At 41.5% G+C, this 12296-nt stretch overlaps 1 protein-coding gene across 3 annotated transcripts; it reads left to right on the top strand.

Moving 5' to 3' along the window:
• The first annotated feature begins 1189 nt into the window (after nucleotides 1–1189).
• Nucleotides 1190–9488, top strand: LOC138771010 (galectin-related protein-like). Of its 3 annotated transcripts, none has more exons than XM_069950412.1 (4): nucleotides 1190–1261; nucleotides 6714–6802; nucleotides 7367–7541; nucleotides 8552–9488. In XM_069950412.1, the coding sequence occupies exons 1-4, from the start codon at nucleotides 1235–1237 to the stop codon at nucleotides 8693–8695; spliced, it is 435 nt and encodes a 144-aa protein (XP_069806513.1). In that variant the 5' UTR covers nucleotides 1190–1234; the 3' UTR covers nucleotides 8696–9488. The 3 variants fall into 3 exon arrangements, with proteins under 3 accessions (XP_069806513.1, XP_069806511.1, XP_069806512.1); XM_069950410.1 differs by lacking the exon at nucleotides 1190–1261 and adding an exon at nucleotides 4374–4446; XM_069950411.1 differs by lacking the exon at nucleotides 1190–1261 and adding an exon at nucleotides 4932–4997.
• Nucleotides 9489–12296: the final 2808 nt, after the last annotated feature.

Raw genomic sequence — 12296 nt, forward strand, 5'->3', positions numbered from 1 at the left:
ATATTATGATATTCTCCCTTATTGATTTAGCAGCTCCAGAGTCTGTACCATAATTGTTGTTACAAGTGTTAGAGAACTGCGCTCCCCCCCCCCCCCCCCCCCAATGGGGAAGATCTGTGCAGGTTCTTACCACAGAATAAATTAGGATAAGGACTATTGTACCCTATAGCTTCCACCTTGGGCTGCCCCTATGGTACATCTGTTCTTAGCCTGGAGTATACAACAGACCTCAGAGACATCTCTTGTATCCTGAGAACCCAGCATTATTCTAAGGCCCTATTACACTAAGCAATCATCACCCACAGTTGCCATAAAATTAGGGGAATCTCCAAGGGATGATATTTCAGGACAGGCCGCAATTGCTCAGGACTGGAAGGCTTCAGGAGAAAAGCCACCATACTGAAGAAGAAAGTCAGGGGAAACCGTGAAGCGCACCTTATTCTTACTCCAAAAGCAAAAGGATCGCCTCATCTCTTGGGTCAAGAAGGAACCATGAGAAGAGTGTCAGACTGGGGTATCTGGGGCCCACCAGAGGAAATGATCCTGGGAGCCCACCAATGAAGAACCAGCAGGAAACAACATGTCCGTCAGTGTTTGTGCAGGTTCTGAAGCTGGGGGCCCACCGGAGGATTCTCCGGTCCTCTGGTGGGCCAGTCTGACCCTGCATGAGGATGTGGGGAGGGTCATAGGCACACGTGACGCAGCCGCCTATCAACTACATAAACTCATCAGTCATTTTTGGTCCATATTAACAGGAGAACAGAAGGAAAGAGCCAAATATCACTGGAGAGCTATACACATTCAACATGTTCTCAAATCGTCAATCGCTAAAAATTCGCAGATCGCTTCGTGTAAACAGTCTTTCAGTCTTTGTAAAAGATGAGCTTAAGCGATTTTAAAAGCGATCGCAATAACGATTTTTCTTACGTACGATTTTATTCGTCTAAACACTTATAGCTATAAAAACAAAATCGTTGCTTCAAAATCGTTAAACGATCGATTGGACGAATTATCTCTCCGTGTAAACACAGCATAAGACAAGTCCTAAGGATAGTCTAGTGTGTCTATGGTGACTACATCTGGGGCTGCTGTTTGTGGTTGTGACTCAGCTGATCCACCACCAGGAGAGTGAGCTGTAGGACACAGATAAGTCTCCCGGCTCCCATCCTCACTGCTTATATTTGAAAGACTGTCAGGAAGTTTCCACCAGTGTCCTCCGCATCAGCCACGCAGCATGACCGAGATACAGACCTGCACCAGTGTGAGTACTGCATTGGATTATTGGCCTTACTGTATGTCTATGTGTATGTGTATTTGTATGTATATGTGTATTTGTATGTGTATGTGTATGTGTATTTGTATGTATATGTGTATGTATATGTGTATGTGTATGTGTATGTATATGTGTATATATATGTGTATGTGTATTTGTATGTATATGTGTATGTATATGTATATGTGTATGTGTATGTGTATGTATATGTGTATGTGTATGTATATGTGTATGTGTATGTATGTGTATTTGTATGTATATGTGTATGTATATGTGTATGTGTATGTATATGTATATGTGTATGTGTATGTATATGTGTATGTGTATGTATATGTGTATGTATATGTGTATGTGAATGTATATGTGTATGTATATGTGTATGTATATGTGTATGTATATGTATATGTGTATGTATATGTGTATGTGTATGTATATGTGTATGTATATGTATATGTGTATGTGTATGTATATGTGTATGTGTATGTATATGTGTATGTATATGTGTATGTGTATGTGTATGTATATGTATATGTGTATGTATATGTATATGTGTATGTGTATGTATATGTATATGTGTATGTATATGTATATGTGTATGTATATGACTTATTTGTACATTCTGCAACTTTCTTCTATACGTGACATTGCACAGTTTTTATTATTTTTTGCTCACTGTCAGAAAGTGAGGTCTTTATGAATACATAAAGACCTAATACATTGCACAGCTACTCACTCTTACTTTCTGGTTATGTTCACACAATGATTTTCAACGGCCGTTATTTAACATACTTTGCAATGGTACATTGTTTACGTTTAGGCTGAATGATGTTCAACAGCCTTTTGGGTGCGGCTATTTTTTAAAGGTCCATTCACTTTTGTTGAAAAGACGGTGAAAGGACGGGCCAAAAAAAAATCTGTGTGTAAACAACTTAAAATAACGTCCGTTGTTTGCTAAATAATGGTCACCATTAAAAGTCCTGAGCAATAATTTGACGGACGCTAAGAACAACAGCCGTTATTCTTTGCATTACGTGATCTAACGGCCGTTGTTTCCATAGACTCCAATATGAATCAGTGAAGACTGAAAATAGCCTGTTATTTCACTTGTGTAAACATAGCCTTAGGTTATGTTCACACAACGTAAGTTCCGTACTAATCACAGCCGTTGTTGCAACGGCCGTGATTAGTGCGGAACTTACATTGTGCTGAAGGCTGAGGGAATCCCGGACGGGGTGTATAAACATAGACATGTCAGTTTTCTGCGTCCGCTATTCAATGAATAGCGGCCGCAGAAAACCCTGTCAGTTCACACAGTGGAGTGAGCGGCTCTGGCCGCACGCTCCATTGTGTGCAGCGGGGAATTTGGATGCGGACGCGCACGGTTGCGCCCGCATGCACCTGTATGCGAATTCAGCAATGCTAAACATCATCCGGACGTTCCGTGACTCTTGGAACAAGCTTCCAGTAGGTGTGGTTGGTAAATCCACAGTAAATAAATGTAAATGTAAGAATAATAATATAAGGGTGGGTTCACACTGCGTTTTTCCAATCCGTTTTTTCATCAGTTTTTGCAAAAAAAAAAAAATGATGATGAAAATACGGATGGATAAACTGATGCATTTGTGTGCATCCGTTTTGGTCCATTTTTCCATTGACTTCCATTATAAAAAAATAAATAAATCAAAATGCATCCATTTTTATATATATATATATATATATATATATATATATATATATATATATATATATATAATAAATATATATATATATATATATATATATATATATATATGTGTATTTATTATGCACCAAAATACACATTGAAAAGCAAAGGCATTTTGCGTCCCATTGTTTTCAATGGAAATGTGCGCTATACTTTACACTGTGAGGTTTTTTGGTGAGTATTTCAAATATACATGAATAAAAGACAGATTAGTTTAATTGAGGGCTAGACAGGATACGGCTGTTACTAATACTTAGGCTGGGTTCACACTATGTTTTTGCAATCCGTTTTTTTGCCAAAAATGGATGGAAAAAACGGATACATTTGTGTGCATCTGTTTTGATCCGTTTTTCCATTGACTTCCATTAAAAATGAACGGATCTGTTTTTTTTTAGCTGGCACAAAAGTGAGGTCAACTATGTTTTTGTGTACGTGAAAAAAAACGTTTTTTTATTATAATGAAAGTCAATGGAAAAACGGATCAGAACGGATGCACACACAAATGTATCCGTTTTTTTCATCCGTTTTTTTCATCTGTTTTTTTTTTTTTTGCAAAAAGCGGATGAAAAAATGGATTGCAAAAACGTAGTGTGAACCCAGCCTTAGCAGTAATGGTATAACATCTGTGCAGGTTTATTATGTTCCTATTCACACATACAGTAACCTTCAGCAGGATGGGGCCACTTTTGACTTTGAGATGTACTTGTCATAAAAAAACAAAAACAAACAAAAGTTTGACATGTCCCAGAGACACGCGAAAAGTTGTTATCAGCAGTTGTGTGGGGCGGGCGGGAGATTTGAACGGTAATAATCCTTATCTGTGAGCAGCACTGGGGCATGAGAGAATGGCGTTCAAACCATCAGTGCAATGCAATCTTTGTATTTGCATCTTATAAGATATTTTCAGATGTCGTATAGTGTCTTCCATCTATGGCCGCCGTCTATCTAGTTTATAAAAAAAATATCACACATCTTCATCCTTTTTACTACAGTATATATATATATATATATATATATATATATATATATATATATATGAAAAACACAGCAGCACTCAAACAAATGTAAAATAAAAAAATAAAAACATTTTATGGCACCCAAAATGCGACTATTTGTAGTGCAAATATATTATTTTTTATATTATATATATTTTTTATTATTATCATTATTATTATCATTATTATTATTATTTATTTTATTTTTTAGGGGGGGGGGTTACAAAGGCCCAAAAATTTTGAGGAAAGTGGGGGAGATTTATCAATCATGGTGTAAAGTAAAGCTGGCTCAGTTGCCCCTAGCAACCAATCAGATTCCACCTTTCATTGCTCACAGACTCTTTGGAAAATGAAAGGAGGAATCTGATTGGTTGCTAGGGGCAACTGAGCCAGTTTCACTTTACACCATGCTGGATAAATCTCCCCCAGTGTTTTTATTTTTAAACAGACGAAAGGTAGGACCCTGCACTACTTTTATTCAAAACTATGGTCATAAAATGATATTGAATGGGAATTACCAGCCATTTTTCCATTGAGTTCAATGAAACTTTGATGTAAATTTTGAGCTGTAAAAATTCCAAAAATACGGCTAAGTATTGTGTGTGAACATAGCCCTTTGGTTATGTGCACTCCAGCAGAATCACTGTCGACCCCTTCAGTCCCGGACGCCACCTTGGGATGATTACATCACACTTTAGGAGGCCGGCCCGACTGCTCCAGCCCTCCCTCATGCCGGCCCCCCGGCGCCTCTTCGGCTGCTCAGTCGCGATTGGCTGAGCATAACAGACATCTGGGGCTACAGCCAATGAAAAGTCTGCTGGTGCGCATGATTGGCTGTAGCCCCAGACATCTTCTGTTATGCGCAGCCAATCGTGGCTGAGCAGCTGATGATGCGCTGGAGGGAAGTCGACAAGAGGGAGGGCTGGAGCAGTCAGGCCGGCCTCCTGAAGAGTGGCATAATCATCCCAAGATGGCAGCCGGGGCAGAAGGGGTCAACAGTGATTATGTAAGCATGCAGCATTACACTTCCGGGTCGGGGGTGGGGGGTGTGGTTGGAAACATGGGGAAGGGGGCCATTCAAATAAATAACACACATTACAATGTTTTATAATTTTGTAATGTGTGTTATTTAGTGAAAAAAAGTTTTTCACCGGACTACTCCTTTAATCAATGGGTTCACATTGTGTTTTTCTGTGTAGTCAGCATCAAAGTACAGGTCAGAATGAGTGTCCCATTGTTTTCAGTGGAAAAACTCTCCATGCCGCACACATATTTTTCTACATGCATTTTAAACACGTTAGTATAATTGTTGCTTATCCGCTTGTATTCAGAGCAGGAAATGCATTGGAAATGCAGGACGTGGGTTGGCACCATTGAATAGCTCTAGATATGAGCGCAACTCAAGCATGCTCATATCTCTCCGGACCCAGAAGTTTCGGCATTTGATTACCGGTGTCTAAATAAGTTGGATGCAGCTCTAGGAAATCCTGGAAAACATGGATACAGTGTGTGGCCTAAGGGCTGTGTCAAACGTAGTCATCCATCATCAGATGTCAATACATCCGTGTGCGGACAGACCTGACCATGCTTGAGTTGCGCTCATATCTAAATAGTTCTAATAGTTCTAGAACAGGGGTGTCAAACTTAGGCCCTCCAGCTGTTGCAAAACTACAATTCCCATCATGCCTGGGCAGCCAAAGCTAAAGCTTTGGCTGCCCAGCCATGATGGGAATTGTAGTTTTGTAACAGCTGGAGAGCCAAGCTTCCCTACCCCTGTTCTAGAACAATCATTGAAACCACAAAAATGACTTTCTGTCAGCAGAAAGACAGGTCTAATATAAAAAATGTATGTTATGCAATAATCTATTTAAGTATGTTTTATGGGGTTTATTTTTTTTTAATTGCCCGAATTACAAAAAGAAAAACAAAAAAACTCAAAAACTATAGGAAGGATTTGCTAAATCTGCGCAATTCTTTGTAAAAATTTGACTAACCTGGACAGATTACGGATGCACCTAGAAATTTCCTCTTCTCCTGATGATCGGGCCGTGTAAAAGTGCCAGCAATCAGCCAATGAGTGGGAAAAAGCTCGCCCGTTAGCTGATTGCACCGTTTGTCCAGAGCCAAAGTCATTGGCCGCACATCTGTCTGTGTTCACTTTCATGTGATGCAGCGATCATCCATTGTGCCATGTAAAGCCACTGCAAACAAGCGCTGATCTTGCTGATCGGTGGCCAAAGATCAGGTCATGTAAAAGGACGTGGAGGTGTAGTACAGCGTCTACTTATAACATGTGCTTCATGTTGTGCAATCACGAGACGGCCACAGCTCTGTGGATATAAAGTTATCAAAGTCAGACAGTAGATACCAACGTGTTTCCAAAAGGAACCCTTTTCTTCATCAGGGGTATCAGTCTAGTGTAAGATTAGACCAACTTTTTTTGGCTTACTTGAACCCACAATTTTGCTCCAAAATTCTGGTGCATTTTTAGTGCCCTGCATCCCATTTTAAGCCTCTCCCTTCCATTGACTCCATGTCTCCTCCAATAAACTACAACCTTTATGCAACAAGGCATAAAATTGTCCAAAAAGCATCTAGAAGGCATAAATGGGCAGGTCCTATAAGGCAGTATTTCGGTGTAGGTTGGACATCAAACCTGCCCCCAAGTGTAAAGGAAGCCTTACAACTATTTCCTCCTGACAAAGCTATATTATATTTCAAGGGAGAAAAATATGTTGGTGACATCAAAGGAGGAATGAAGCCGGCGATGAGGATCACCATAATGGGGATTGTAGAGATCAGACCCAAGAGGTAAAATACATGCAGTACATTGGTATATGGTATCTTTTACATGCTATAGCGTGTTTTCTGGCTATTGCTATCTTTTGTTATTACTGGGAGTGTAGAAAACGGAGCCCTGGGCCACAAGGAAAGTCAGTATGTGGAGAATGTATGAAGCCAGGGCATCTGTGCCCGACAGCCTAGGTCAGGGGTAGAGATGATTGAACATCGGGAAATCTTAGGTTTGATCCAACTTGAACCTTCTCGAACCTTCCGCATTTGATTCCCGATGCCTTCCCGTTCCGCGGGGAAGGTGGTGACAGCTCAAGTGCCGCCTGGAAAACAGGGATACAGCCTAGGTAATAGGCTGTATCCCGGAATTCCTGGCGGTCCCCGGGATGTCTCCTCCTTCCCCACGGAACGAGAAGGCATTGGGAATCAAATGCGGAAGGTTCGACAAAGTTTAAGTTTGATTTTCTGATGTTGGATCATCTCTAATCACAATATCCAGTTACTTGTTCTAACCCTAAATTCCAGCTTATAAATGCCTGCAGTATCATTGGTGGGCGCTGTGTAACTCTGTTCTATATGCAGCTTTACCGTCAGCTTGCTGTGCAGTCCTAAAGATGCCGAGGAGGACGTCGCTTTTCTACTGACAGTCAACTTCCAGGAAAGATCTATAACCAGAAATGCCAAGTTTGCAGGGATTTGGGGCACAGAGGAGAAAAAAATCCCATATTTTCCCTTCACACCTGGAGACAACTTTAAGGTAATGGTTCAGATAGCTTTAATAGTTATTGTTATCAAAGTGCAGCGTAAAGACATATTGGAGCAGGTAGGTTCATAGGGGACATAAATGTGATACGCAAGGAGAAGTGGCCTGAGACACAGAGACACACAGAGTTCACCACCTTATAGCGAGTTTTATACCCCATCCATTTCTTGATTCACAGTTTATACTGCACATTACTGCTCTTTAATGTCCTCCACAATAAAAGGCCATTATATAACTTGTGACATTTTTCACCAGTTTTCTCCTCTGGGGGTTTTATCTCTATGGGTCCTATTACACAAGTGATTTTTAACGATTAACGATAAACAATCCCAAACAAGATTGTTTATCGTTAGCCTGAAATTGTTCACCATATTACACAGAACGATGGTCGTTATTTATGATCTTTACTACAATCGTTACTGCGATCGTTACTAAGATCGTTTATTCCTTCTGATCCCAGCAAAACAATGATCAATGTGCTATTACACTGACCGAGTAGTGAAAAAATGCGGAACTTGAGCAAACGAATGTGGAATTACAGCGAACGATTAACGATAATTTTAGGTTCAGATCTAAATCAATGATCAACGACATATGAACATTTCTTTGATCGTTACCTGCAATTACACAGAACAATTATCGTTTAAATTTGAACGCTATAGCGATTTTTCGCACCATATAATAGGGTGCCCTAACTTTAAGTCGTGCCCAGCTAGTAGATGGAGATTAGGGGGTCTCTTGTATACTGCAGACACACAAAAAGAGGCCATCTTGCTCCTTATCTCTCTATAGCACACCCTCAGAAGCAGCATGGAGGACTTTAAAGAGCAGTACTATGCAGTATAAACTGTGAAACAAGAACTGAGGTGGGGTATAACACTCGCTATAAGGTGGGAATTTGGGAGTTTGTTTTCTTGGGACTTGCCAATGCTAAAAAAAATACGTTCTTTTCTACATGGAGCAGATCCACAGATAAATGCATCCTATTAATGCTCTAATTCCAGATGGAGATCCTCTGCGAACACCAACAGATGAAGGTTCTCTTAGATGGACAGCGACTCTGCGACTTCACACACCGTGTTCCACAACTCAAAGTAGTGACCGGACTTCGGGTCACAGGAGACATTAAGCTTACCAAGGTGGTGTGAGAGGGAGGCCCAGGAAGAAAAAAGATGTTGGAGCCTTAGCGCCAAGCCTTTCAATTTTCTTGACACTATTTTACTTGCTTGATAGCCATCAACTACGTTCCTGGCACTATACTACTTACTGGATAACTACTATTTGCTTAGTATTATGTTAGCACCTACTTGATAACTGCCTACTACTAGCTCATTGCTAGGCCCAGTATCTCCTTGTTTTTAGTTTCAGTATTTATAGGATACTAGTTTACCTAGTGCAATTCCATCATTCTTTTGCTACTAGTCCGCTATTGCTTGGTACTAGTCCGCTATTGCTTGGTACCAGTCCACTATTTCCTATAACCCATTGGACACCAGTCTACACGCTATCCTTGCACTGAAAGGAGACTCCTCCTGCACCATAATGGATAAAATAGTATAATCCTTATTACAAATTCTTGGAATACACTTTCATTTTTCATAAGTCCATAATCACATGGCTTTTTTTTGGGGGGGGGGGGGGGGGCAGGCGCAATCTAAGAGTACCCCATTTTTGCTTACAACATCCAGATACTTTGGTTACCAATTCACTATTTTATTGGTACCATTACTTACATGATAGCAGGCCGCTATTGGTTTGGTATAAGTCTCTATGAAACCAAACTATTTGCTTCCTCGATTACCAGCTACATATTCTATCAGATTAAGCTTTTTTTAAAAAAAAATTATTGTATATATAATAATACAATGCAAGGCGGTCAGGTTGTTTGAATCACATACCGCCACCTTGTTTTCATCAATAAATGTTGTGAACGTTTTGTTGTTATGCAGTAAACTATTTGCATATCATTGCCTGGCGTCTGTCCACCCTAGTGTTTTGTGTGTCTATTTCTGTGTTGGATATTCATTGCACTTCCTGCTTGAGCAATTGCTCAGTACTATCCAGAATGCTTTGCTTTCATCCAGCTCTTCATCACAGTCCTCCCACCCTGATCACTCCCATCTAGAGATGAGTGAACCTGGAGCGTGCTCGAGTCCATCCGAACCCGAACTTTCGGCATTTGATTAGCGCTGGCTGCTGAAGTTGGATAAAGCCCTAAGGCTATGTGGAAAACATGGATATAGTCATTGGCTGCATCCACGTTTTCCAGACAACCTTAGAGCTTTATCCAACTTCAGCAGCCCCCGCTAATCAAATGCCGATCGTTCGGGTTCAGATGGACTCAAACCCGAACCCGGTTCGCTCATCTCTACTCCAATCCCACAGCACTCCTAACAGATGGACATGGATAACCTGGAAGATGGGGATGTAGGCTGTTGGGAATGGCTGGTCAGAGGTGAATACTTCATTCGGGGGGGGGGGGGGGGGGGGGGGGGGGGGGTCTTGAACTTCAGAGGCAAGATCCATGCCGAGCTTCCTGTGACGGTAGAGGATCATGTCTCATCTCATGAGACACATCTTTTTCTACCTAGAGGAGTATTCCAGGAAGAATGAACCTATCCTATTCTGTAGGGGAAAATGAGGAGATTGCAGGGGGTCTGACTTCTGTACAGAGATTGGCGGGTGGTACGGAGGTCGGACCCCCCCATGATCTCTTTTTTCCCTATCACTTTTCCTGGTATTTCTCTTTTAGGCCATGTTCATACTATGGTCACGGAATTGCTGGTCTCTGAAAAGATGATCTTTGGCGCCTCAGAGTTCTGATGTGGGCGCATCAGTGCGTGCCCGCAGCAAAACTCCCCATGGCACACTATGGAGCGAGAGCACTGACAGTGTGCACTGACAGGGTTTTCTGCGGCCACAGAAAACTGACATGTCAGTTTTCTATGGCGCCGCTAAAGATCCCAGCCGGAGCGTATACTATGTGTATACGCTCCGGCTGGGATTCCATACAAGACAAGGCAACGTATATTTCATTGAAAAGTACGGCCGTTGTTGCCGATTTCAACAACGGCTGTACATTTACGAAAATATGCGTTGTGTGAACATAGCCTTAAGATGCAAGGTAGGGGGAGTTAGAAACTTCCATAATCATTACATGTATAAATCCTTGCCATGTGTGCCTTCAAGGTTATGTTCCCAACCAGTCTTTAACCCCTTAGCGACCCATGACGTATCTGATACAGACCCCGCTCTGAACGGCGCTGATCCCGGCTGACACATGCAGCCGGGCAGTGCCTCTATTAGCCGGCGCGGGTCCCGTTGCCACGCCGGCTAATTAAGCCTCTAAGTGCAGCTGTCAAACCTGACAGCTGCACTTAGAGGCACTGCGCCGCACGTCCCTGGGGTCTAGTGGGACGGATCTCCCCCCAGCGATGCGATCGCGGGGGGGGGGGGGGGGGGGGGGGAGATCCTTTCTTCTGCCCGTGCCGGGCCTCAGCGTCGGAATGACGCTGATCCCGTCTCGGCAATAGATTGCTATGGCCTGCAGCAGGCCATAGTAATCTATGACCGATCTAATCGATCTTTGCTGTGTATATACACAGCATTGATCTCTGTGAGAGATCAGTGCTGTCTATATACAAGTCCCCCAGGGGGGCTTCTAGTTACAGTAAAAAAAAAAAAAGTAAAAAAGTGTTTTTATTAATAAAAAATCCCCTTCCCTAATAAAAGTCCAAATCACCCCCCTTTTCCCATTTTATAAATATAAATTAATAAATAAATAAACATATTTAGTATCGCCGCGCGCGTAATCGCCCGAACTATTAATTAATCACATTCCTGATCTCGCACGGTAAACGGCGTCAGCGCAAAAAAATTCCAAAGTGCAAAATTGCGCATTTTTGGTCGCATCAAATCCAGAAAAAATGTAATAAAAAACGATCAAAAAGTCGTATATGCGCAATCAAGGTACCTATAGAAAGAACACATCATGGCGCAAAAACTGACACCTCACACAGCCCCATAGACCAAAGGATAAAAGCGCTATAAGCCTGGGAATGGAGCAATTTTAAGGAACGTATATTTGTTAACAATGGTTTGAATTTTTTACAGGCCATCCGATACAATATAAGTTATACATGTTATATATCATAGTAATCGTAACGACTTGAGGAACATGCATGACAAGTCAGTTTTACCATAGGACGGACGGCGTAAATGCAAAACTCCCCAAAATAAAAACAAATTCGTTTTTTTTTTCAATTTGACAGCGCAAATGATTTTTTTCCGGTTTCGCAGCATATGTTATGGAAAAATAATGCCTGTCATTGCAAAGTACAATTGGTTTCGCAAAAAATAAGCGCTCATATACATCTCTAGGTGAAAAAATGCAAGCGCTATGGACTTTTAAACTTAAAATGGAATAAGCAAAAGCGCAAAAACGAAAATAGGCTTTGACCTTAAGGGGTTAAAGCCTCATTTAGTCAGTATTATCTAAAGTGGAACAGACACAGAGAAAAGGTTATAACTAGAGATGAGTGAACCTGGAGCATGCTGGAGTCCATCCGAACCCGAACTTTCGGCATTTGATTAGCGGTGGCTGCTGAAGTTGGATAAAGCCCTAAGGCTATGTGGAAATCATGGATATAGTCATTGGCTGTATCCATGTTTTCCAGACAACCTTAGAGCTTTATCCAACTTCAGCAGCCTCAGCTAATCAAATGCCAAACGTTCGGGTTCAGATGGACT

This window comes from Dendropsophus ebraccatus, chromosome 13 (genome assembly GCF_027789765.1).
Source record: "Dendropsophus ebraccatus isolate aDenEbr1 chromosome 13, aDenEbr1.pat, whole genome shotgun sequence".
NCBI lineage: Eukaryota > Metazoa > Chordata > Amphibia > Anura > Hylidae > Dendropsophus > Dendropsophus ebraccatus.

What these genes read in the sequence shown, in the direction of transcription:
- LOC138771010 (XM_069950410.1), top strand. Translation starts at nt 4,399, where the DNA reads ATGCTGGATAAATCTCCCCCAGTGTTTTTATTTTTAAACAGACGAAAG. An exon ending in TATTTTTAAACAGACGAAAG is followed by an intron (nt 4,447 to 6,713) that starts GTAGGACCCTGC and finishes TTATATTTCAAG; the next exon opens with GGAGAAAAATATGTTGGTGA. An exon ending in GTAGAGATCAGACCCAAGAG is followed by an intron (nt 6,803 to 7,366) that starts GTAAAATACATG and finishes TTCTATATGCAG; the next exon opens with CTTTACCGTCAGCTTGCTGT.